At 35.5% G+C, this 26,657-nt stretch overlaps 1 protein-coding gene across 12 annotated transcripts in view; it reads right to left on the bottom strand.

Moving 5' to 3' along the window:
* The window catches only part of RGS7 (regulator of G protein signaling 7), a 606,659-nt gene that overhangs the window by 36,287 nt on the left and 543,715 nt on the right, over positions 1-26,657 (bottom strand). For 8 of the 12 annotated variants that reach the window (XM_060309649.1, XM_060309485.2, XM_060309402.2 and 5 more), the window contains 7 exons: positions 21,278-21,352; positions 15,938-16,036; positions 14,664-14,725; positions 13,551-13,661; positions 12,186-12,311; positions 6,908-7,094; positions 3,988-4,077 (listed from right to left, as the gene is read on the bottom strand). In XM_060309649.1, the coding sequence (XP_060165632.1) occupies positions 3,988-4,077; positions 6,908-7,094; positions 12,186-12,311; positions 13,551-13,661; positions 14,664-14,725; positions 15,938-16,036; positions 21,278-21,352 (750 nt within the window). Of the gene's footprint in view, positions 1-1,563; positions 1,645-3,987; positions 4,078-6,907; positions 7,095-12,185; positions 12,312-13,550; positions 13,662-14,663; positions 14,726-15,937; positions 16,037-21,277; positions 21,353-26,657 lie in introns of all 12 variants that reach the window. The other 4 variants (XM_060309549.1, XM_060309852.1, XM_060309804.1 and 1 more) reach the window with 1 other exon arrangement.

The raw sequence follows: 26,657 nt of genomic DNA, 5'->3' as shown, positions 1-26,657 counted from the left end.
AATGTATTATGTTAAGTACTTAGGATGGCTAACACAACTTCTGACCCTAAAAGTAATCATATTATGGAGGAACACTGAACCAAGGGGAAATAAAAAAATAAATGAAAATAGAAAGTTAAAGGGAACTTTAAATAGAAATTAACCATCATAAGACAATGATATACAGTTAATATTTAAAATTTTGGTATATAAATAATTTTCAGGATGGAAATTTATTTCTCATAACTAATTAAATAAATGTTATCATTCATAATCTACTGAGGAAATCAGAGAGTCTTTCTAATTTTCTTACTCCATTTCTTTAGAGTACTACCAAAATAAAATATTCAATAAAAACATTACTTTTTATTTTCCTGGATGGAAAAGGATTAACCCTAAACAATTGTGTCTGAAGGTTATCTGAAATTTATCAGTATGTTGTGTGTATATATGTGTTATGGTATGAATGTTACTCAACTTCTCTTTTCAGTAATCCCAGCCTTTTTTCCCCCTTCTTCTTAAAAGGATGGTTGCCTTTCTTGGCCTAATGAAATCCTATTTATCCAGTTAAATGTAACTTCTTCTGGGAATTCTCACATTACCCATGGACCCTCCCTATCCACCCTAATACAAGTTGAAATAGTTTATCTTTCTCCTGCACAACATAACATTTTGTCTATATCATTATGTACCTTAGCAATTGAGGTCTTTTTCCTAAGACATAGCAATGTCTGCAGTATAGTTGGCACTTGGCATATAAATTTTGGTTGAAGGTGTAGATGATTAATTCTCTCTTTCCTTATTTCCTACTTATCCTTTCTTAAAGTTTGCAATGAGTTACAATGTGGTACTACTTTAAGAATTGGGGAAGTTGGTGAGATTTGGGGATGGTGTTGGAGGAAAGACAACCATTTTGCTTCCCCTTTCCATATTCCTTAATTTGCATTATATGTTTTTAATTATATTACAGAAATTTCCAATCCAATCTCAAGAACAATATTCTGTCAGCGTTATGTTAGAAAAGAATGAATTTGAAACAATTCTTAAACAATACACAGAACACTGTGCAACATCCTGTGGCGACTTCCTCCAGCAAAATCTTGAGGCATTTCTTTAGCATTGTCTTTATCTTCCCATGGTGACTTATGAGGCATGCTTAAGAAAATTTTATATTAAAGGTCAGAGACTCCAAAAGATCCAGCCAAAATTTTGGGAAGTTTATAGTGTGATTAATTCCTGGAGTCCTTCATTTTCCAGCCCTTTAATTTGTGCAATCACATTGAGTGTTCAAAGTATACACTGCTTTTTAAAATCTTTCAAATACTCTGGGCACAGCCACAACTAGGAATTCATAAAAAGAACTGATTAACATTCCCCACCGAAAGGATCCTTGAAGGAAACTAAAAACAAAAAACATATTTTTGCTGAATCCAATTTGCTTACATTTCAACACACATAACTCCACTTAACTGGCCATCACAGCAAAAGCCACAACACACACCCACAGCAGCAGCAGCATGGAGCTGACCACACAACTCAACAGACAATGCAGACAAACTTGAGTATAAACCAAGATTTTTCTACCTCTTTTCATAACAGGTTAGTGCTGGCCCTCAGTGTTGGTGTACAGTTTTTATGGCATGGGAAAATAGGGATGTTTCTGCCCTATAAAAATAAATGTGTTGAAGGCTTTAGTTTGAGCTCACACAATGTTAGAAAGTTCCAAAGGCACTGGCACAATATCAAAAAAAGAAAAAAAAAAAAGAATCCCACAAACAAATATATCACTTATGCACATGGAAAGATGCTAAGAAAACACTGGTAGGGAAACTACTGGTTTCCTGGATGATTTATGCAATAGTTTTCAATACCTTCCTGAAAAATAAAGAATAAGAAAGGCATGCTAGTGGGTCTTTGGTGGGGCATATATTGTTGCTGACCCCCATTCATACTGAGTCTGGCTTTAAACTGTTCAATAAGTCATTTTCTCCCTGCAAAAGTAGAAAGCACAGAACCCTCATTGTTCTTAACATTTTAAGCCTTAGGAAGAGCTAAGGGAAAGAGTATAGAAATGCATGCACTATCTTTAATGAAGAAAGAGATACATAGAATAAAAATTAAAATATAAAGAACAGTTTCTTCATTTTATGTATCATAATACACATTTCTTTCCAAGCCTTAGTTTGATACATATAGATTTTCACGTGTGATATCTTATCTACTCCAGAAAGTGCTGGGACAGAAAGATAAGTAGGAAGCAGGAAATTCTGAATTTGAATAAAGGCAATAAATACCTTTGCTGTTACACCAAAGGATGCAAGGTGGAAGATGGGGCTTGAAACTGGGAATGTTTCCCAATTGGACTTAATGATTTGTAATTCCTTAAAAATTAAAACTTACCACATTCTGTGCAAAGTTTTCAAAAGATGTTCTGCGATCCATTGAGTATTCCGACTTACATGTGTGGGGTTGGGTGGGGCAAAGGAACAAAGAGAGAGAGAGAAGAAAGAAAGAAAGAAAGGAAAGAAAGAAAGAAAGAAAGAAGGAAAGAAAGAAAGAAAGGAAGGAAGGAAGGAAGGAAGGAAGGAAGAAAGAAAAGAACAAAAGAAATAATGAGAAGAAGGAAGGAAGGAAGGAAGAAAGAAAGAAATAAAGAAAGAAAAAGAAGGAAAGAAAAGCAGCAGAAAAAGACAGGATGATGAAATGATGCAACACCAAATTCATGTTCTAAATCATAGGGATCAGGAAGACAGGAGAGTTGCCGCAGAAGGCCATGTCACAGGACATGGGCTCTGTTTGCATTAGTGCTTTTAATTTTAACACCAAAATTCTTCTTGTGCAAACAAAATAGTGTGATTTCAAGCAAAATCAAATTACACTAAAATGAAGTAGATATGTTAAGGTTTTATGCCAACATTTTCAAAGCCTAAATGTTTGAAAATCTAGTGGCTTAACTTCAGAATTTCCTCATAATTTTCTACTGGAACTAAATTTCTGTTGATAACATCATTAATTCTGTAGAGCATTGCTGTCCAGTAGAACTTTCTGAAAGCATGGAAATTTCATTCTATACTAACTAATATTTCAGAAGTCTTTAGCTGTGGCCATTGAGTATTAGAAATTTGAGTAGAATTTTATGTAACCTTAACTAATTTAAATTTAAACAGCTCCATGTGGCTAGTGGTTGCTGTACTGGACAGTGCAACTACAGAGTATCTATTTCCCATTGCAAAGTCAATGGACTCTGAAAAATACCATTAGCTTAAATGATGATCATGAATTACACAATTATAATTTCATCTCAGAATTTCAAGAAGCTATGGACTATTTTAACATTACAAAATAATGAATGATGTTGATGTTTACATCCAGATTTTCCATTCCCTGTTATACTGGTTATAGAAGGTGTTATTTACAGTGAGACTTTGATTATAAACATTAATTGAACAATGTAGCCTATTGCAGCTCTTCGAAAATGTGCTTGGCTATCATCTTAGGTATGAAACCTCATCGTAGGGATACTAAGTGACTCAGAATAAATGCCAAATGAAAATATGTGGAAGCAAACATTACTGCATTTTGGCAAGTATCATTGAAAACAATGAGTTATGGAGCATATGGCCCAAAACATACATTCTAGCTTACTGGACAAGGAAAACCCTCTTTAAGTTTTTGATCTGATGACATTGTTCTTTTCCTTTCTTTATTGTAATTTTTTATTTCCTTAAACTGGCATACAGAAGACTAACATGAAACATGAAAACGGTGTCTAAACAACTTTGTAAAGCATGAACATCTGCAGAAACAAACAAACAAAGAAGAAAATAAGCAATCAACAAACAGAAACCCATACAACTTAAATGGCCCTTATAAAATGCAAAGGTTTGGGGGAGGGTCTTGGAGTATATTCACTTACCATTTGTCCAATACTGTGGGCCCAGCAGAGGTAACTACTCCAAATAACTACAACTGAGAACTAGGTCAAAAGAATTCACAAAGAACCAATACCTTTTTCTTTGCCTGTAGAAGCTCTTGATAGGCACTGGATCTTATAAAACGTGGGTATGAATCACTTTTCATCAGTTTGTAAATGTGCTCCTAAAAAGAAATAACGGTTGAGGTGCTTCCTTATTATTTCTCAGGAAAAATCAAGTACTGTGATAAGAATACAACATTTGGTTCAAAAACAAATCTGGAAGCAGCTAAAAATAATAATGATAATGCTGATGAGAATACCTTATATGCTTATAGAACATTTAGACTTTCAAATTTATTATTTTATTCAAAGATCAATGTTTAAACTGGTTTGGGAGCTAAACCACAACCAGTCCTTAAAAAAAAAATGGAATTTAGTTAGCAGATTGTCATGAAGTAATTTCAAATCAAGTTGTTGATTTACATAGATCATTTAAGAATATAAATAAATCTGCTGTCTCTTAAGATTACTCCAGGCCAAAAGACAATGATGTGAAGTCAAGATTCAATAATCATTCTAGAAGCCTTTGGCATTTATATGTAGTTGGAGGGTGCAGACTTCCCAAATGAATCATTTGTTTGGTGAAAACTGTCATCTACATCCACTTTAGGCCAGAGCACAAGTCCAAAAATAAATTTTGTGATATTTAATTGCTAAACCTCCCAATTTGTGTGCATGTTTTGACTTATTCATAGATAGATTAGGTAAATATTTGATAATCCTAATCAGTCTGCAATGTTCTGTTTTGATGATGAATATTGGTAGATAAAGAAGAAAAAAATGTATCCATCCAATTCAGTGTTGGCCCAATCTAGGGAGATTCTGCTTTGGCTTATTGCACTCTAGGGGAGCATAAATGCTCCTTGTTCATTCCAGTCTGTTAGACACGGAGTTTTGAACAACTTGAGAGTATCCAGAATGTCCCAGTCTCTTCTTGTTTGGAGAAAATATATATTTTAAGAAATGACTCAGTTTCCCTGGTCTTAAACACACCAGCGATAATTTGTAGTTACTGTGAATCCACTTAAAGACGTTCTGGATTAAGTCTCAATATCTAGTCTAAGGTTCATCTCCAAAAATATGGTACATTTGGAACTGCATCAGAATTTGTTGTTGGAAAAGTGAGGCAATGTCTTATTTAGAAGTCAATCATTTTGGGATTCAGATGTTATGTTGCTCAAGATCTACCACTTATAAAATGTAAATTTTGACCACTTTATTCATTTCTCTGAGTCTAAATTTTCTAATCTATAAAATAGAGTTATTGTCAGGATTAGAGGAATGACAAATGTTTAGCAAAGTATAAGGGTATGCCTAGTAAGTGCTCAAATATGCTTGAGTATATGCCAGGTACACTTCTAAGTGCTTGCCTATATTAGTTAATTATATCCTCACAAAACCTCAACAAGGTTGGTAACCATTGTTATATCTATTTTAAATATGAAGAAACTGAAGCATGAAGAAGTGAAGTACTTGCAATAGGTCACAGAGCAAAGCTCAGACTAAAACCTAGGCAATTTGGCTCCAGAATCTGCTTTCTTATTACATTGCATCTCTTCTTAAACAGCAGCAGGAAATTCTATTATTATATTTTTGAATATATGGTTTAAAAGCCTACAAAAAGCTGGAATTAAATATCTGAGGTTGATTGAAAAAAGAAGCCTACGGTCAGGTAGTAGTGTTTTCTATAGAAAATCATGCCTTTTCCTTTTATTGAAGACCCAATAAGCAAGAATATTCTTCAATGACAAAGATAACAAAGAAATGTTCTTTTTAATATTAAGATTTGGGGAAGGTAATTTCAAATATTTTACACGCTGTTGGCTCCAGAAAAATGCTTGAAAGTTTATCTTGAACCGCAAGAAAGAGAAACCAGCAGAGAAATAAGCAACAGAGCCAGAATTTTCATCCAGCTCTCTCTCATGTGTCTCCATAGAATGTAATTATTTCCACATAGAAGACCATAGCAGAGTCAGGGCGAATGAATGGGTTTTTGGTTGGCTGTTTCAACTTGTGTTAGTTTTCTGCACAGTGGCTCATTTCTTTTTAAACCAAAGCAAAGGATAAATATATTTTCTACCGAGAGTAAAAATAAGAAAGGAAATTTGTGTACCTTATTCTTCATCTTCTGTATCTTGTTTTAGTAATGTAGTTATTTAAAAAACAAGATACTTTCTAGAGCTAACATTCTTCTCTAAAAGAGGTTTTAAGAAATTATGAAGCATGCATGTTCTGGTTTAAAAGCTAATTTCAACATATCATTAGGAAATAATATCCTCTCATTTCATGTTTATTTTTCCTATTGAGCACAATATTTTTTTAGAAAAAGTAGAAATTCAAATTGCTTCTAAGGAGGCAATTACACCCAGTTTGAGAAAAAAAGAAAAAACACATAAAAATTTGTCTTAGGATGTTAATAGTAATATCAATTTCCTTTTCTCTTCTTTTTGCAGACTAAAAAAGTAACTTGGAAAAATAATAAATGCCTAAATTTACTATTTCATTTTATCATCAGAGACAAAAGTGGTTTGAATTTTACATAACTTCAAGCTAATTTAGTTTAGTTCTGACTATCCATAATAATAAATTATTTAGGAATGTCAGAATCTTAGAATCTCCTCATTGGAAGACAAGTTAAAGAGTTCAAATACATGTTACTGAGGTGACAAAGTAGAAAATAAAGTAAAAAGTTTTCAAATATTTAAAATATTTCCCTTCAAGAAATTTTCTTGTAAAAACATTCAAATTTACAAAAATTCCCAGGCTTTAAAAACTCATTTTAAAGCATCTCTGTTTTCTTTTAGATCAATTAGTTATTTTACATACAGTTACCTAAATTGAAAATATTAGATATAGCCACCAATTATAATGAAAATAAAACAAAAGTATTCCAACTTTCAACTTCTCAGGAGAACATTTGTGACGCAATGTGAGGCCCATCCATGTACCAACCTGAGCATCTTCGAATGTGTATCGCCCGGGCTCCTTCACATTCTGTGTGGTTTTGTCATAGCTCTTAGAATCCAAGTTAATAGCACTGGGGGCTCCTGGAGCCAGAAATTCTTGCCATATTTCCTGAACTCGAGAGGGGACTTCTCTCATAGGCCTTTTCTTCAAGTCCTCCACTGCTAGCCAGAATCTATGCAAAATGTGACACCAAGCATTTACTCCAATGCCTCATAGTCTGAAAATTCTTAAATTATTGACCTATCATTCAATTCACAATGAAGCATAATAATGAACTCATTTTCTCTGAAGTCTTCCAGAAACAGGTCTTTACCGATTTTTTAAATTAGTCGTATTCAAAGATATAACATTTGGGGAAAGGAAATCTTGAAAACTATCTCTTTTAGATGTTCTCTGTTAGAAACAGATCTGCCAGGGTCCTGATTCTGTACAACCTTAAATTTTACTGAAACAAAGGAGCACTGCTAAAGAACCATTTATTAGAAAGGAAGAGGAGTTTGAAGGGCATTAAGGGGAGTGACGTGGATCATCTGATTGCGGGGGATAAAGTATGCCACATATTCTATCTTTTGGATCTTTTGTCCATTTGAGCAATGAGGGTTAGTATGGAGAGGATTTTCTGCTCTACCAGGTAAGGGAATTACAGTGAAGCTTTACTGGGATTAAAAGAGGCCTGGACACAGATTAGAAAATGCCCTAGCTGGAGAAATCAGGGCAAGTAACTAATTTTAGGCGATTTAATTCAGGGAGTTATGAAATGACAGAAGCAGCAAGCTTTCACATGTAATTGTTCAAAAGGCTTAAATTTGCAGAGACATTATAACAATTCAGAAGTTCTGGAAAAAATAATACTGACTCAATGCTAAATATAAAAATATATTTGATATGCTTCTGTATAGAATATAGTATATTCTGAAAGGAAAGAACACCAGAACATGTTTTGCTTGATAAAAGCAAATAGCAAAGTCTAATAAGAAGTCACATTCTATTAATGGGTTTCATTTTTTAAAATTTTGCTCTATATTATGTCTTTTTGGTTAGACCTAGAAATGATGACAAAATGAATATGTATATAACACATCATATAGTGTTTTTAAATTAAAAAAAGATACCTGAAAAAGGAAGTACTAGATCTATGTTATCCTCAACAGGGGCCAGATGTGATCATGAAATGGAAAAGATGACAACAGAGGTGAAGGTCACTACAGGCTACAGAGTCTTAAGAAAGGTAGAAGGGGATAAGCAGTACCTTCATAACTATTACGTTTTAACTTGCAGATTAATGAAAGTTCAAAAATAAATAATAAAGTAGTTGAGCTACAATTAGAATATCAGATATTACTCAACCTAGTAATTTTCCAGTTTCTAGATAACCATTTTCCTGTAGACAGATAACAGTAGATAATCCAACATGAACAATGCTTTAAACATAAAACTACCATGGGTTGCTTTCAGAAGTGAAAGGTCAAGACCATTTCCTTTTAAAATACAGGTTCTGACACTGTGCAATCTAATAGGAAGGCTAGGTGCAATCTGAGGGAGCATAAGTGTTATAATTCATGCTCATTCAGGTTCATTTCAGCACTCTTTGAACACACAGATAAAAAGAATGTCTTTGTCCTTGAACTAGCAAAGATACACCATTCAAATGGCCATAATACAAGGAAGCACATGAGAGATTCTCAAGGAATAGCACAAACCAGATAGTCTGGGAATGCAGAGCAGGAAGGAGCCCCTCTGCTGGGGCAAGTACTGGGTTGGAAAAGGGAGTTCTAGGAAGGCTGTACAGATGCAGTGACATCTTAAATAGACTTGAAATTACGGGTGAAATATCAAAGGGTAGAGGAGGTAATACTAAGAGCATCTACACTGACAAGTAAGTGCAGGCAATATTCTAAGTGATTTAGCTATATTAATTCATGCAATCCCTACAACTTTATAGAGTATGTGTTAATATTTCCCCCACTTTAGAGAAAACTGAAGATATGAAGGATAAGTCACTTATTTAAGTTACCCACTGTGAGTGCCACAGCTATGGTTTGCCCCCAGATCTGCAGCAGATGACATGCTCAAAACCACTCTCTTGAATGCCTCCTTAAAAGTATCACTGCCTTTCTTATCCTCAGCATAGTCATTGTAATAATTTAGTAGAATGTAAAGGGCACTGGCTATTTATTATAGCCCCTTATTATATGGTAGCTGGACTATGAGGAATTATCTTAATGTCTTCGAGCCTTGATTTTGTCATCAGTAAAATGGAATGCTAATGCCTATCTCACTGGGTTTCCATTAGATTAAATGAGATAAATTATGTAAAGGGCACTTTTGAAGTGCTTGACATATTTTTAGGCACTCATATAACATTCATATTATTACATTTACTTAGTACTTACTCTGCTTTACCTGAAAAAGGAATGAGCAAAAATACACCAAGCGAGAGCAGAAGTTATATTTGAGGAATAAGTACTTATCAATAAGCAGTTTTTCTTGACTATTGTTTCTGTCTCAATACTAGAAGAAAATGCTCATATGAGTGTCACACTTCCCTAAATAGCAGATGCTAAATAAGATGCATTGAGACTTAGTTAGGTGTAATTAGCCCTGCTGGCTACCTTGACTGTTTTGTCTCCCTCGGTCTGTGACACCAGATACCTAGGCAGAAGCAGGGGGTTCAGGTTGGGGGAGCAGTGGACAGTAGCTTGGTATTGGATTATAGAAAGCCTAGGATGCCAATGATTGTAATCTGATTCTGAAAGATGCTTAACTTCTTCCAGTCATATTTTGCTTGCCTGTAAAATGGGGCAAGAATATTTACATTTCATTTCTGAAGTTATGATTAGATGAATGATAATCAGAAATAATAAATACAAAATACAGCATGGCATACTTATAAAAGTAGTGAATATGAAGCATATTATGGCATATAGAAGGTATTCAAGAATTATATCTATATTTATCAATCCTTAGTATGGAAACATATAACAAGCTTATGGTATATACTCAAGAAATATATATGTGACTATATATGAAATATATAATATTTCATTTTTAATTTTACTTTGTTTTTATTTCAACATAACATGCAGTAAAAAAAATTAACAGGATTTATTAGCATTTACAATGCTTACAAAGAAAAAGGACTCTAAAAGCAATTTAGTTCAGATTTAAGAAATTGCTCTAATTAAACACTTATAATAAATCTATTTCCAAATGATCAGTTTAGCCCAAAATTTAAGATAGCATTTGGTAGATATTTATGTCTGCTATGTGCAATATTTTTATATAACCTCTGATTCTTGGGATATCCAGCCCCTGTTTTCCTAACACAGCAGGAAAAGACATATACATGTGGCCATTTAAATTAAAGGAAGAAATGGAGTAAGGGAGATCCTAGACTGCAAAAACATATGCAAGCATTTACCTTTTCCAGAACTAAACGCTTCTTCCATAAAAATATTAAATATCTAAGCCCTATAGAACTAGGGCCGGGACTGCTTCAAATTAACTATTCTGTATTTTTAAAATTTAGGACAGAAAGCCTTTTGGATGATATTTATACATTTTCACACAATGAAATATGTAATCTTTCTTATATGCAATTACTTATCAGGCAATCTAGTGTGGCATAGAATTACTGAGATAAGAAATAGTTAAGGCACGGATTAAGAAAACAGCAGTGATTCAATTTCATTCATGAAACAGAGTTTGCACACGCTATTCCTTTTGCCCCAAACTTCTTCCCTCTTCCTTTTTTGCCTGGTTATCTCCTTATCATCCAAGCCTAGAAGCTGTTTCTCTCAGGATGCCTTTACTGATCTCTACCTCTGGGTTTGCCATTCCTCTGTATTTCTCTGATCTAATACCCATGATTTTGTGTTGTGATCTGTTTTCTTCTCTGTATTCACCACTAGGCTGTACTTTTATTAAGAGCAGGAAGGATGTTTATTTGATTAGGTGATACTGGTGGGGCACTGCTTATTTATTTCTTCATCATGAAACCCATGATGTCAGCATTTTTTCAAAAACTTAGAGAATTAGAGGAAACTCCACCTCCCCATCCACTAAAAGGCTAAAAATAGACTTTATCTCTGCTTTATTTTTATTCATTCTTGTACTCAATAATTGATAATGTGACCTCAGGATAGAAAATATTATTTAGTAGGTCCAATAAAAATCCTTAGCAACTGAAGACCTTGTGAAAGCCCTGTCAAACAAGTGTTCTCATAAACTTGAAAGAGAATAGGAAGCTGCATCCCAACCATCCATGACAGGCATGCACATATAATTAAATTCCTCCAGACTCTGTCTGTGGTCAACTTGCTTAATCCATGGGACATCTGTCAAAATTTTATGTATTTCTGAATGGTTTGGTATTGGTATCTGTTAAATTTCCTGTAAAGAATGTGACATTTCTGGAGCTGCTTAGTTCCAGTGAAAACAAATGAATGCTGATGCCTTTCTGTAAATGAATTTACCAGGACTGCACAAGTCATGAGAAAGTAAATTAGGATGTTAAGTTTCAAAAGAATAATGAATGAAAGAGCTTGTAGAAAAACCATTTTATGTAGTGGAAAGTTATCACTCACTTCAGTGATCTTAGAGCCATTAAAATCTATTCCAATGTCTCACATTTAAAATTTCAATTTCTAGGTGCCTCAAGTCAGAAAAGTTTCAAAAATATGTAAGGATGCTGTTTACAACAGATGGGAAGGATGCACACCCCTCCAGCAGGGCTCAGTGAGGTGCTGCTCTCAACTGCCCTGAGGCTGTATTTAAATGTACAAAGTAAATGCACTCCATAGTCTTGTTTCAAGTTTTACAGAAGCACTCAATCTCTTTTTCTAGATCTTACTTGAGATGCAATCTACAAAGAAGACCAATATTGATAAATAGGTGATATTTTAATTAAACTGCATAAATATTATCAATGATTCCACACTTTGCCAAATACTAGTCTAAGTGTTACACTTCTTTATGCAGGCCATTTCAAATGCATCAGATTTACATAGGTAAAAGATCAGGAGACAGTGTAAAATAAACCTTTATGAGGAAGTGATAATGTTGGACAAAGTGCTTTGCCTTCATTACTTCTTCCATTACTTCTTCATTTTCTTCTTCCATCAGGAGGCAGAAATTCAATGGGCCCGTATCATCATCATGATGTTGGTGGGATAGTAACTGGTCTATCAAGTGCAAAATAACCAGACTCATCACAGGTAGGTCTCTCTTGCATATAGTATAAGAGTCAAACAACATGGTTTACCTTAAGTTTTCTGAGCTGAATTCTGACTCTAGAAATTTAAGGAACTGTTCTCTCCCAACTGGATCTTTCAATGCTTCATCCATGCCAAAACCCCATCGTTTTACCCTCTGCTGGCTTGGTTCTTTGCTATAGGAGATAAAACAAAGCCAAATATATTCCCTTTCATTACAAATTCTATCTTCTGCTATATTTCCCCTCAAAATCATATATGATTTTAATTTCCCATCTTTAGCATATTTTTCAGAAAAAAAAATCTGATTGATGGATCTGCATGAAATTATCATGAGATGAAATTTAGGCATTAATAATAAAGTTTAATGTTTATTAAGCATTAGATATAAAGAGATGGATTTTCTCTTCTAGATTTTTTCAGCAACTTTATGAGACAGATCCTATTACAATTCTTATTTTAGAAATGAAGAAATTGAGGCAGGAAGAGGGTTATAACTTGCCAATGTTGAACAGGTAATATTCCGACATTCTGACCCCAGAGCTCAATTTCTTAACCACTACACAATGAAGTCTCATGGTGGCAGGTTGTATTGGAGGAAAATACATTGAGACTCAAAAGACTTAAATCCTGGTTTATGACTCTGCTGTTGATTAAATGTGTGACCTAGTCCTGGTTGAGTCACAACATTTTGGGGTTCCAACTTTCACATGTATAAAATCTAGAATTCAACGGATGAAGAGATCTGTACTTGTCAAGCATTTAAGAACCACTGGATGGAAGAGAAGGTCCATAAATGCATTCTAGAGGAGTGCTACAGAATACTAAATCCTCACTCTGTAAAGGGGTATGCAATGATCTTTTTATGACTCCATCAAGATTGATGATATAATTCTTCCCTTATATAGCTGATGAAAGAAACCAGGGAGTCTTAAACTGTGCTTTGGTTTTCTTAAGAAGTCAGTCTCTTGTCAGTTTCTCTTAGAGTGTTTATGGTAAATTCATTTTGTTTTAAAATTGAATTTATAAAGGCATACTTGTATTGGGCTTAAGTAACTATGGATGTAGCATTCATTTTACTTGAATAGATGGGCTTTTGTGGCTATGCAGATTTTCAAGGAAGCTAAAAACAATGAGCTAAATTTTAAGAACTAAAGACCCTAACTCTGACTAGTCTTCCTTGAACCGCTTGCACCTCTAATTTTTTGTGCCATTCTTTCTGGAAATGCAAATCTAATATAAATGCAAATATCTAACGTTCAAAAACCATTACCTTGAACAAGAGCTTTATATCATGGCTAATGTAGGCACAGAGTAAAATTACTTTTACAATTAGTCAGCCATAAGATTCTTCCTATTTCAATCAAACCCTGAAATAAGTGAAATATTTGGAAGGAAGAGAAAATGTCACTTACCTTGCTTCAAGTTCCCAGAAGGTAGTGTCATCAGACAACCATGGGTTAGAAGGGTCAGGTGGCACAAGAAATGGGTCATATTCTACATACTGTTCCGTGTAACTTAGCAGACTTGAGAGAAAGAAACATTTTCATTTTCCTTAGTTTTCTGTCTGAGGTTTTATCTGATCTTTGTAAGGGACACAATACAAAAACATCTGGCCAAGGAATCCTTGCTTGCTTATAGAATGAAATCCAATAGCAGTTTTCATGTTTCAATAACTTTAATGCATCAACTTATTGTGCTTCTTGGAAGACAAATATGGCTAAGGATTCCATCTCTCCCCATGCCTAAGCAATATGAATTAATATCCCTCCATTAAAATGAGGCAAAATGGAAGAGGTCACTGTGTAAAAGGAAGTGCTAAAGGTCAGTTCCAATCCTTGGTCAACTAGCCCACCCACAGCACAACAGAGAAGTTTAGCTCAACTTGGAGAAGGGGTTAAATGGAAATTTTTTGTCAAAAGTATTTACAGGAATTAGGTAAAGGGGGAATCACTGACAACAAGTTTTTGAAAAAAAATCTGTATCTAAAAAAACCTAAAGGGAAAAAAGAGAGGAAAAAAGTTGGAGAGGTAAGATCTGGCAATGCCCCAAAGTGAAGAACATAAATGCCTTAAAAACAGACTTAAATGAAAAATAAGAAAATATATAAAATCTGAGTTTCATTCAAATTCTGAAGTCATAAAATAACTGAGTAGTGTGAATGTTAAGATGAATTTACAAAGAGCTTCTAAGTTGCCAAAAGGTAACTTAATAAATTGAAAGTTTCATTTCTCCTAGCAGGAGTGAGAAGATTCAACTCCTTGGAATTATCTTCTGTATTTGATTCTGGTTGCACAAAGACTGGACCTCTAGAGACCTAAGATTATAATGATTATTCTGCCATTCGAAGTACAACAAAAGAGCTCTTTGAAAGTTTTCCATGTTCAAAAAGGAAAAGGAAAATAATATTTCTTACAGGGCTCCAATTATTTATAACTTCTCCTCCCACCAGTTCTCTTACCATATTGAGCACATTTAATTGTCATAAGAAAATTTTTTTATTTATATGGGTATCTTGCAATACTTACCTATCAGCAACTTTTGACATTTTTAACCGATGTCTATCTAACTGTATTTGCCAATACTTTATCTGAAAAAAGAGATAAAGAAGTAGTTACATTCTCACAATTTTCAGCTCTAAATTCTGATAGACTGAGCAATTCTAAACAAGAATATGTTCTCAACCAGTAAAATTTCAAAGTCTGTAGAAAAAATCAGACATGAGGGCTTTAAAAGAGTTAACAAAAAATTAAACTCTGTTTGAATGTAAACATAACCAGTATTGCTTTGGAACAGCAGTGAATTTGAACATTCTGCCTGCTTTAACAATATGTGACTTTATTTTAAAAGTGTTGTAGAAATTTTAGCATTTATCCAAATCAGAATCATTTCTCCCTCAAACATTAAATTCAGAAAATAAATGTGTTTGTTATTTGTTACTATAATTTCAAAATAAACCCTACTTCCTAATACTAACCCAACAAAAGCATCAGTTATATTTGTTTTAAGAATAATTGTATCAACATTTCAGGACAAATTCTCACATGGACATAATGACATGTGGAAAATTTAAAACTCTCTGAATTACTTTTCCTTCATGGTGACTATAAATATAGTAGAAAAAGTATGTATTACACAACTGATAAACCATGTTACAATAAAATATTAGGGGAAAATAAGCAAAAGGAGAAAAAGTCCCATGACTTAACTAACCAAGATATTTAACTATGATTTGATATGAGACCCTTGGTGTTCGCTTTGAAATATTACTTGGAGCCAACGCTATTGATCAATGTGTGAAACAAGAAACAGTACATACTATGACTGTTCGTCAGTGCTAATGAGGGAAAACTTCAAGAGGCTTATAGATATCAGTACTGCAGAAACAAGATTAAGCACTCTTTTGTGAAGATCATGCCACATGACTGGAGGTGGAAAACACATGACCTAATGTCACCAACCTCTTGTCTTCTCATTCTTTAAGACAGAGTTCTGGAGTATAAAATAACTCTTAATAATGGAGGCACCGATAAATCAGTGTGTGTAATTTTAAAAAATTGGTTAGAGGAAAAAGGATTTGGGGAACTAAAGAGTGAAGAGTTTTGAAAACTATCTCCATATACTGATACATTTTCAAGTGACTACATATCTTAAAATCACCTTTTCACTACAAATCTATATGAAACAGTCAATCCTAAAAATCAGTTTTAAAAATACCTACTATTAACATCAACATCTGGTCTTCATACCTGCTACTCTGTAACCCATGTACCCTGTAAACCATTATTATAGGTTGACTTACCTGTTGTTGTAACTCATCTTCTGTTGGAGGTTTAGTTTCTGGTGTGGGTGTGTGGGTAGGACTGTGACTTCTAATATCATTTTGAAGACCATAGACAGACTATATTAAAATAAAAACAAAATATGTTAGGACCAAATACCATTTATAGTCACAGACTTTCTAAAAGGTAGTTTCGTGTTATATATCCAGTAAGGTAACTCAAAGCTTTGCTGCATATTGGATTAAGCTTCTTATCAAAATTCAAAAGGCACTGCTATCGTAAACGCTATCACAAATATGGATGTAAAATAGAAGCACAGCTTTTTGGAAAAAATACGTGGTTAGATTAACTGACAGAATAATTGATTATATGAAAAAAAACTAGCTTAGTGTGATAAAGTGTGGGGGTGGGCTGAGAGTACTAAGTTGGGGAATGACAACACAACACAACACAACATCTAATACATATTGATTTCAGAATAAAATAGAGGTGGATATAGAATAGAATAAAAATGTAATAAGCCAGCGTAAAAATAATCTGAGTTGTTTTACATAGGAAAGGAATGGAGTACTAAGGAGAGAAACTAAGTTAAGAATTCCATTGCTGATTTGGTCTCTGATGGTATGATAAAGACACTCCAGGGTGCTCCTACTTTCCCATCTCAAAACTGGGTTATTTACCTTACAATACTGGCCTTGTCACTTGGTTCCATTGGATGCCATTTGCAAACATCAGTGACCCCTAAGGTTTTGCACATCTTTGAAATTCTTAATGTCCCAGTGCTTCTTTACTATTTTGTCAAAAGATCAAACCCGCTATTTAGGAATGCTCTATTTTGAGAAAGACCCATAGTATATATAAATAAAGATCTGGGGACTTAAAGGGACAAAAATTCATTCCCAACTGAAGGTGAGACATCTCACATGTCAACTCAAGGAAGAGGCCAAATTAATTTTTGTTTAAATTCAAAGTATTATTACTTTAAAATAAAGAACTTAATGTAGCTACTGAGCACTTTTTCTTTGGACATGAGGATGAAGGATGAGGACATGATAAAGTTTCATGAGCCCCACAGAATTAAAGTTACCAAATAGTGGAAAGAAACTGTTGAAATCAGCAGAGGGTAGATGCTTAACCAAGCCAATTTTCAGGCACATCACCAACCTTACCAGTAACTCTAAATTCAAATGTGTTTTGTTAACGGACCTGTTTTCACTTGCACTCCACCTCTTCTTAATGTTAATCTTTTGGCTCTATACCTGGGCCCCTTTTCCTTGTGACTCCCTGTTATTTGGCTCTTAGCCCATCTTTAACATATTTGACTTGGTTTTCAGACTATCTTTGGTAGGTCCTTCAATCTTCCCTCCTTTGCAATAGCCCCAGTCTATTGAAACTCAATTCTTGTTACTGGGCATACATTTCAACCCAAGGAGTAGCACATACGCTGTGAATTAATTATTAACAGGACTGAACTAAATGGATTGGACTGTTTCTTTTTCTTTCCTTTTGGCATTTATTCAACGTTTATTGAACACCTACTATATGCTGGATATAATGCTAAGCACTAGGGATATAGAGATAAACAAAAATAGGTATGCATCCTCTTTCATTGGAACTCACAACCTAAAGGTTACACAAGAATCACACAAATAAACATGATTAAAACTGTGATAAGTATCATGAAAGAAAAGAATGACAAAAGCATAGTGCCTAGAACAAAAGGAGACTTAATTTCCACTGAAGAAACAGAAAAGCCCTGCATGAACTACTACTACTTGCTTTTGAGGGTGATTAAATACCATAACCCTCTGAACTCTGAAATAACGGCTGAGGTGGCTATTTAAAAATTAGGCAAGTGGGGCTTCCCTGGTGGTGCAGTGGTTGAGAGTCTGCCTGCCGATGCAGGGGACGCGGGTTTGTGTCCTGGTCCAGGAGGATCCCACATGCCGCAGAGCGGCTGGGCCCGTGAGCCATGGCCGCTGAGCCTGTGCGTCCGGAGCCTGTGCTCCGCAACGGGAGAGGCCACAGCAGTGAGAGGCCCGCATACCGCAAACAAACAAACAAACAAACAAAATTAGGCAAGTGAAAGGTCACTAATAATGAAACAATCGTACTTTCCAATGTCTGCTATTTTTTCAGTTGTCTCACGCTAATTTTTGATAAAGAAAATAAAAAAGATTCTAAAGTGTGAACTTTCCATTCTTGCTTACATTGGTTTAACTACTTAAAGTTCTTTAATAAGAATCTCTAGTTCATGTAAAAAAATGTTTTTAAGACAAGTTAGCTGACAGTTCTAACAGTAAGTTTTTTGGTTAAGACTTAAAATAATTTAAAAGATTTCTAGGGCTTCCCTGGTGGCGCAGTGGTTGAGAGTCTGCCTGCCAATGCAGGGGACACGGGTTCATGCCCCAGTCCGGGAAGATCCCACATGCCGCGGAGCGGCTAGGCCCGTGAGCCATGGCCGCTGAGCCTGCGCGTCCGGAGCCTGTGCTCTGCAACAGGAGAGGCCAAGATTTATAGAAAAATTCTAGAAAATTTCTAGAAAAAAACACAATTTATGGTGTCATAGAAGTAAAATGATCCATAAATTATCTTCTAGCTCTACATTTCTAAGATTATTTCAATATGCATGCATTTCATGTCTTCATGAAGTTCTATATAAGACCCAAGCCATTGGGCAGTGTTGTTTCAAGTAGTCTTCCAGCAGCCTGGCCACTGGCTCTGAGGTTACTGGGAAGTTTCCTTTTTAGCCTTACATGTAAGTAAACATCATGAATTCTCCCTTTCATGATTCAGGGACCAGTGATAGCTGGACCCAGATAGCTTCATTTTCTGGGGATCAGTGATAGCTTTTAACTTTGATTCTTGGCTAGAGTGAAAATAGCCACGAATAATGCAATTTTATGTTCAGGGCTTAATTTATGGGTAAAGGAGGTAAGAAAATTGATCCTATTTTGGCTGACAAGTTATGAGGATCATTTACAATGTAAAAGGCTTTGCATTTTTTAGAAAAATTAAATGTATTAGAAATCTTGGCACAGGGTGGGTAAGGCTAGAGAGAAAGATAAATAAAATTTTCTCAGTGTCTTAATATTTGCAGATGTGGGGAAATCAAATTAACTAATTGGGATCCATTTTGAATTTTAATAGCAAAGATAATTACTAAACCAAGATGCTTTGACTTGATTAACACAGCTTTTATTCCCCAGGGTGCCTGGATGAGCACTTTTCATATGTAGTATCATCCAAATGAATACTGAATAGGTTATTCATTAAATGAAACAGATTTGACTTTCTACTTAAATCTGTTCATATGTGATTTCACTTTACATTTCAGAAGAGCTCTAAGAAAATTCTCTCCTACTTTTTTTTTTTTGTCAAGGGGAGGAGACTTTAAAATAAGAACTAAAGTGTGCAGGAAGCTTCTATCCCTTTCTATATGGAGTGGAATTTCTGGGATTTTTCTAACTGGTGATGAGGGAGGGAATACTTCTCTTTCCTTTGGATTCTCAGCTCAACTGGAGAATGATTGTGACCATGTCTGATGCCATGTGGAGGAAGCCAGTGCAGACGGAGGGCAGAGAAAGGAGACTGGAGAAGAATGAGAGAGAGAGCTCTGCCTGTGTCTGAGTCCCTGCGTCCAGTAATATCCAGGGCTAACTCTGCCCTGGCCTACTCCCAAGGTTTTAGACTATTCCACTCTTTTATCTATTGTGAGCAGAGTTTCTCTTGCCTGCAAGTTTATTGTACTTCTTACTTAAAACACTTTTGTGCTGCTCTAAGATATGAATAATTTATCCCATTTTATAACACATTAAAATTTAAATTTCCACATTTTGCATATGGAAGTAAAGAAATACCAATATTTTCATGTATAAACAGCTATAAACACTGCAAACTAATGCTTCCCAAATTTTCAAAAAGAATGATGCAGTGTGACGCACTGGTAAGATATCATCACTGAGTATAGTGCTAAAGGGAGAGTGTAAACAATTACTTTATTAATCTTTAAGTTCTATCTCACCAATCCATATACTTTTTCTTCTGAATCAGAGCATAGCTCACTTGGTGTCTGTTGGGGGAAACTTGACACAACGTAATGTATTCTAAACTCTTCAAAATTCATAAAGTGGAGAGAAGTGGCTTAATGTACTTTGGGAGAGCTGATAGATTTTTGAATTTGGTTCCACAAAGCTCGTCCCGGTACACTCAGGCCATGCTGTGAGCAGAGGATGAGAGGAACTGAGTAGGGCTGATCATAAGAGAGAGGGGCCAATAGGCTTGCTTTGGTCTGGCTTTGCCTCTTTTTCTGAGATATGCTAGGGGCAAAAGCTTTTGAGTACCTCATCTGAATGGATTTTATGGCACTTTTCCTGTGGCTTCTTTATCCTAACATCAAGATAAACTGTCTTACAAGAAAGAAAAGGTACTTGGACGGTACTGGGGCCTTTGAACATAATGCTATGTTTATAGGGATGGAAGAAGAAGACATTAAGAAATAAGACTACAAAAAAATGTTTAGTACCTGCTGCTGGGACACATATCCTGGAAAATGCTGCATAAGTAAAAAGCTACAGAAGAGAAGGTCTTGAAGTTTGTGGGATGTTTTGATCTAGTGGCACTGACCTTTGGCTGTGTCCTCAGAGTGATTGCTCTAGGCCAGACATTCTTATGTGCATCAACCATCTTTTAATGGAATAAATAAAAATGTCTTCTACATGTATGTGTTACTTTAAAAAAATGTAGATACTTCTGCTATGTGTTTTCAAGCAATTATATTAAATGTCATTGAATTCAGAATAGCACTTTGTTTTTGTTACATACTTCCTCACATAAGAGATCCTGAACCTATAACCACTATTCTATAGTTGTGTCACTATAAATTAAATTCTGATGTTAAAACATGGTCCTCATACGATATCTATAATTAAACATCTTTATGATGATGTCTTTTTTTCTTCATGTTTTTCTCTAACAAGGCCCTTCTCTCATGAGTACCACTTTTTCTCAGATAATCTCTACCTACTTTTCCTCATTTCCTGGGCTCCAAAAGAGATACCTTTTTCTGTTAATGGCTCTTCTCTCAGCATCCCTTTCCTTTCACAGCCACCCCCCAACACACACTTTGGGACCTTGACACACTTGAGAATCAGGACGGGGGCTATTTCCTGGGGACAGAGGAACCGACAGAAGTCCAGGGCTTGAACTTCCAGATTTTCTTCCAGTCAAGCAACAAGGAAGAGCAGGGAAGATACTAGAAGATACTCATGAAATGGAATAAAAGGGTTTTTTTGTGTGTTTGACATCCTCTAAACAGTCCAACACATTACCAAGATCAGCCCAACAAACGTCAATTTTACCTTTCGTGTTTTGTGTGGATTTCTCATTCTGGATGACTTCTTAATGTCCACTTCAGTGGTATTTACGCATCCAGGCTAGAAATGGAAAACAGAAAGACAAAGGAATCTTTGGGTGTAAAGTTTTTGATCAGTGCACTCACTCTCCAGAACCTGAGCAAATGCTGTGATGACACAAGTCCCTGGCCGCCCTTTTCAAATGGCCACAGCCACTTCTCTCAGCAGTAGCCAGTGATGAAATGCTTTGCACTCTTTTACTCCTCAAGTTTAAAAGCCTTCAGATACCATTCTAGAATAACTCCCAGAGAAACAGGAAAAAGAAATACAAGAGATTTGCATGTGAAAGTGGGTGTTAGTATTATTAGTAGCTGCTAACCCAACAGATTTAGAGCAAGGGTGTCCAGAGACTAAATGGGGTGATACCCTCAGCTGATACCTGCATTCAACTTCACTCAGAGTGTACCCTCTCTGATGACAAAGACACTGATGGTTGCTTGCTTCTCCTAAGTTAGAAATCCAATGGCATTCAGTTGAACCAGCTCATATCCCAGAGTAATTTTTCTACAATGATTCATGAAATCCAGTGACTTGGAATATTTGTTTTCTATAGACAGAATGTGCAATGGAGTTAATGGTTAAAATGAGGAAGATGAAGAAAGCAACTGGGAATGAATATACCATGCTTTTTCTCAGGAATTCCTGACTTTCTTTTTTGTTTCCCACAGGCAGGTGAACCCCTTTAAAACAGGGTGGATTGGAGGAAAAGGGTGGACAGCCTGCTCCTTGTTTTTTGACAACCACAGAAGTGTCATTTTGCCAGATTTATCATTCTGTTGCAAAGAAACAAAGAGCTGTAAAGCTTCTTTTTTATTTGGAGAAGAAGAGAGGAAGAGGGAGGGAGGAAGAAAAGAGAAAGAGAGAGAAAAAGGAAGAGGGAGGAGGAGAAAGGGAAGAGGAATAGAAAGAGAGAGGAGGTAGGGGAGAGAAAATATGAATCAGGAAACAGAAGAAAGGAGACTTAAAAATACTTGCGATCTTAAATCTAGAAAGGTCCTCAAACGTCACTTATCCTTTAGAAGTGATTGGAAGTTATCAGTTACATGGTTGTGTTTCCTTTACTTTCAAGTTTTGATACAAGATGTAGGGATCTCCGGTACTAGTAAAACTTATTACATTGCACATCTCTGCTCAATTTCTCTATTTTTCCCCCACAGATTGAAAGATCATTAGAACATCAGTTATCCTTGAAAGTGACTCCAGAGAAAATATGAACGTGGAAACAATCCTTTTGAGGAGTTGGGATGGGGTGGTGGGAAAGGCAAAAGGCAGCACTGATGTGATTAGGGAAATAAGAAGTTCTCCACAAGTGCTGGTAAGCAATAGGGATTAGCTCTTTGTATAATGAGGACATAGGCCATTTTCCTTAAAGAACCCTCCCCTGATAGTACAACTATTGTGACAAAACTCCACCATAATGTTGTAAGTGATAAAGAAGTAAATCATTTTTTTCTTTGTAGGTTATATGTGAAATATATATATATATATATACTGTAATACACTGCCCTATAAACATTAAATAAACTATAAGTTTGGTTTGCATATCTATTTAAGAATAGAAACAGCTGGTTTAGCACCGTGGTCTGGTTGGAAGTGTAGGAGGAAGGAAGAGCACCCTCCTGGGTGAGACTTATTACTAACTGACACTGAGCATTCACTTAAACTTTATCAGCATGAGGCTGATCAATATATGATATTCTGATTTAATTTTCTGTGGCTGGTCTAGGCATAAGTATGTTTTAGCCTCCCCACCAACTGCTCCCCACCTGGTGATTTTAATATGCAGCCAGGAGTCATAACCATTGATCTAGAAGTAACAAAGATAATGTTTTAAAACAGGAACAATGTGTGTTCATTTCCTATTCAATTTCCATTTCCTTGCAGCCTTCCACCCCTAAGCTCATTAGGGAAGTGTAGGCAGTGAAATTCTTTAAGTTCTCATCGATATATCAAGAGCCAAGCATGGCAAGATAGATCATAGGAGATTTTCTTCTATACGTTAAGGAGTGGGATAAATGAGGATATGATATACAGGAAAAGGAAGGCATGTCCCTCTTTGACCAGAGGAAAAAGAAAAATAAAGGTAAGAGGCAGCACTCAACAGGTGTCCTCGTTTTCCTCCTCTAGAGAAGAAACCCCAGGGGGAAAGAAAAGAGTGATAGAAATGGTCAGACAATTATGAGGGAGCCTGTAATGTGTGGGTGGTATAGCTAGTCCCATTTATATACCTAGAAGAATCACCACATGCCATCACAGCCAACATGAATCCTTACAATTGGAGTTGGCAAGAGAGATGAGCCTGAAATAGTGTTTCCCGAGGCTTGTATACAGCAAGCAAGAGACCCAGAGTTTGTTGCATGCCTCAGTAGTAAAGGAGGTAGAAGTTCTGACAAGATTAACAGATGGATGGGAGCCTAAGGTTGAGACCAAGGCCGAGGTGTGCAGGGGTTTTACACTGGGAGCAAATGTCTGGAACACAAACTCCAGCAGTGAGTGCCCAGATATGAGATGGTACCCCCATGATAGCAGTCCTAGGAATAGACTCCACTGACGTAGCTAAAGCAGAAATCAGAAAGAAGCCAGAAGATCATATAAAAATAAAACATTTGTACCCCAAACTGCTATCAAAAACAACCTTGCATAGCAGCAGGGAGAGGTGGAAAAAAAATTCAAAGTGTGATCACTTATCCAAAAGTTTCCTAGCAGATGATTTAAATGATTGTATCATGCAGCGCACACACGTTGAAAACTATCTTTCAAATGGGTTTCTGAGAAAAATTGGCCAATTATAAAAAATACAGAAAATATATTTTCTTTATGCACATGAGAAGTCTGAACTAATAGAACTTGAAAACTCCTTCTGTTATAAGCTAGAATTCTAAATCAATCATACTTCATACCAAGTCATACCATATGGGTATTGACAAATGGCCCCAGAAATTGTGTCAACCACTGAAGGCATGAAGAGGAAAGATTTTTTTCCCTTGCATAAGAATGTATCTGACTGCAGTCTCAAAAAGAATTAGAATTTTCATTTTCAGAGTTAAAAGAGTATGGCCTTTCAAATTTAGTTAATGAGCCATTAGCAGACATCTAAAATTCTATTTGAACCAATTCTTAACACCATTAATCAGCAAATTAATAAGAAGGCATTGATTCTAAAAGTAAACATTATTAGAAGACTGAACCCTGAGGTAATGTCCCATAACTCTGCTCCCATTCCAGGCTAATGAAATATGCCAGTTCAAAATATTTTGCTAATGGCAAAATGGTTAAAATAATAAACTGGATCTGGGATGCATGTCTCAGTGACCTTCCAGCTTCCTTTCATTTCTAAAGAGCCTCTTAGGACAGCTAATGCTTAGACAGATCTCTGGTACCTAAGTTAAATAGGGGATTCTTGAATGTTAAAAAAGCTTAGATGCCCAAAGTCATCTAGTATATTTCTGAATAATTAAGGTCATGACCTCGTGTTGATACTTGCAAAATAACTGCTTTCAGACATCAGGCACTGTGGTGAATGAAACACAGCAATACATTTTTGGGGGGAATTTTAAAATAATTTAAAGAAAATTTATTTCTGTATCTAATTGTCAGATCTAGTGATAAATGGTAAGATATAAAAATGAAGGTATGAGGCTTCCCTGCTGGCGCAGTGGTTGGGAGTCTGCCTGCCCATGCAGGGGACACGGGTTTGTGCCCCGGTCCGGGAAGATACCACATGCCGTGGAGTGGCTGGGCCCGTGAGCCACGGCCGCTGAGCCTGCGTGTCCGGAGCCTGTGCTCCGCAACGGGAGAGGCCACAACAGTGAGAGGCCCGCGTACAGCAAAAAAAAATTAAAAATAAAAAAAAAGGAAGGTATGGCCATACCTCAATATTCTGTTAATATAATAAGGATGCCAGACAGATGAATCATTGCAATGTAGGAGCATAAGGACTGGACAGAAGTTGGCAGAGGGCATTACACAACAACAGAACATTTCAGACATCCATTTTTATGTACATTCTGTTTGTCCTCACCAATATGGCAGACAAATATTTTTAAAAATTTTGCTTTTAAGCAATTTTAATCCCAATAAGACCTTGTTGGCCTTGGTATTTTAAAAAGGCAGTTATCTTTTTGAAGCATATATAATATATACCACTAGCTGCCAGCAGATCTGCTTGAAATGTTATGCATAAATTGTTTTTCTGAACTACAAAACATATCTTCCCAATAAGATATAAATAACGTTACCATTATCAAGTAGGCACTCAGTAAAAATGTTCAAATATGTACTATTTTACATATATAATATTAAGTACACAGTATTGTTGGATTTAAGGAATAATAAAGTTGTATTTACATTGGCCTAGAAAAGAAGCATACATTATTTCTAGTAATTCAAGGATGAATTTGTTTTAAACAGAACTAAGCTGTGCTGTAATATTACTATAATACTATTTATTAAAAGTAGAATTTAATGTCTTGGAATCTATTCCTGAAGGGGCAAAATGATCATAATATTGAGAAATATTACTGCCATAGCATTCATTTAAGTGTCTTAATGAGTTGCAAAACAGAAGCTGGGATTCTTGCTTTCATTATTATTATTATTATTATTTATTTTTTACATCTTTATTGGAGTATAATTGCTTTACAATGGTATCTTAGTTTCTGCTTCATAACAAAGTGAATCAGTTATACATATACATATGTCCCCATATCTCTTCCCTCTTGCGTCTCCCTCCATCCCACCCTCCCTTGCTTTCATTATTGATATTTTATTTAAAAGCATCTAAAAATCATTTATTTCCTCTCATGACATAATGCAGTTTTATTAGTTGTAGTGGAAGGCACACTTGTTTTCAGGATAACTTAGGATATCTTCAGGATCCTTGGTGAAGAGCAGCACTATTAATAGTAATGGAGAACAACTATCTTTAAATTCAATCAACTGTAGCTGATGTGTAACTGGGTAAAACAATGTCCTAAGTGACAAATAAGTGGAGATTTAAGAATGAGGTGGCATATAGAGCTGACAGTAAGGGATACACACATTCCTGGAAATTTAAAAATCAGACATGACTCTGGGAAGATTAAAATTTTGAATATATTTAATTATTGGTTCAAACACAATTAAATTATTGAAAATGATTTGTCCTTCTGTAACACTGTACCAGTTTTAAAAACACAATTTGCAGTATATTGTACCTCAATTAAAATGATCCCTTACTCTTATACAAAGTAATTCTAGATTTTTGAAGTGTTCAACCTCAGGATATTTTTTTAAAGAGCCAATTCAAGCTTTTCTTTCTGTTTTGGGCACTTGCCAATTGATTTAG

Source organism: Globicephala melas, chromosome 1 (genome assembly GCF_963455315.2).
Source record: "Globicephala melas chromosome 1, mGloMel1.2, whole genome shotgun sequence".
In the NCBI taxonomy this organism is placed as follows: Eukaryota; Metazoa; Chordata; class Mammalia; order Artiodactyla; family Delphinidae; genus Globicephala; species Globicephala melas.
Note: the sequence above shows the minus strand (reverse complement) of the source record. Positions and strands in the feature narration are given on the sequence as shown.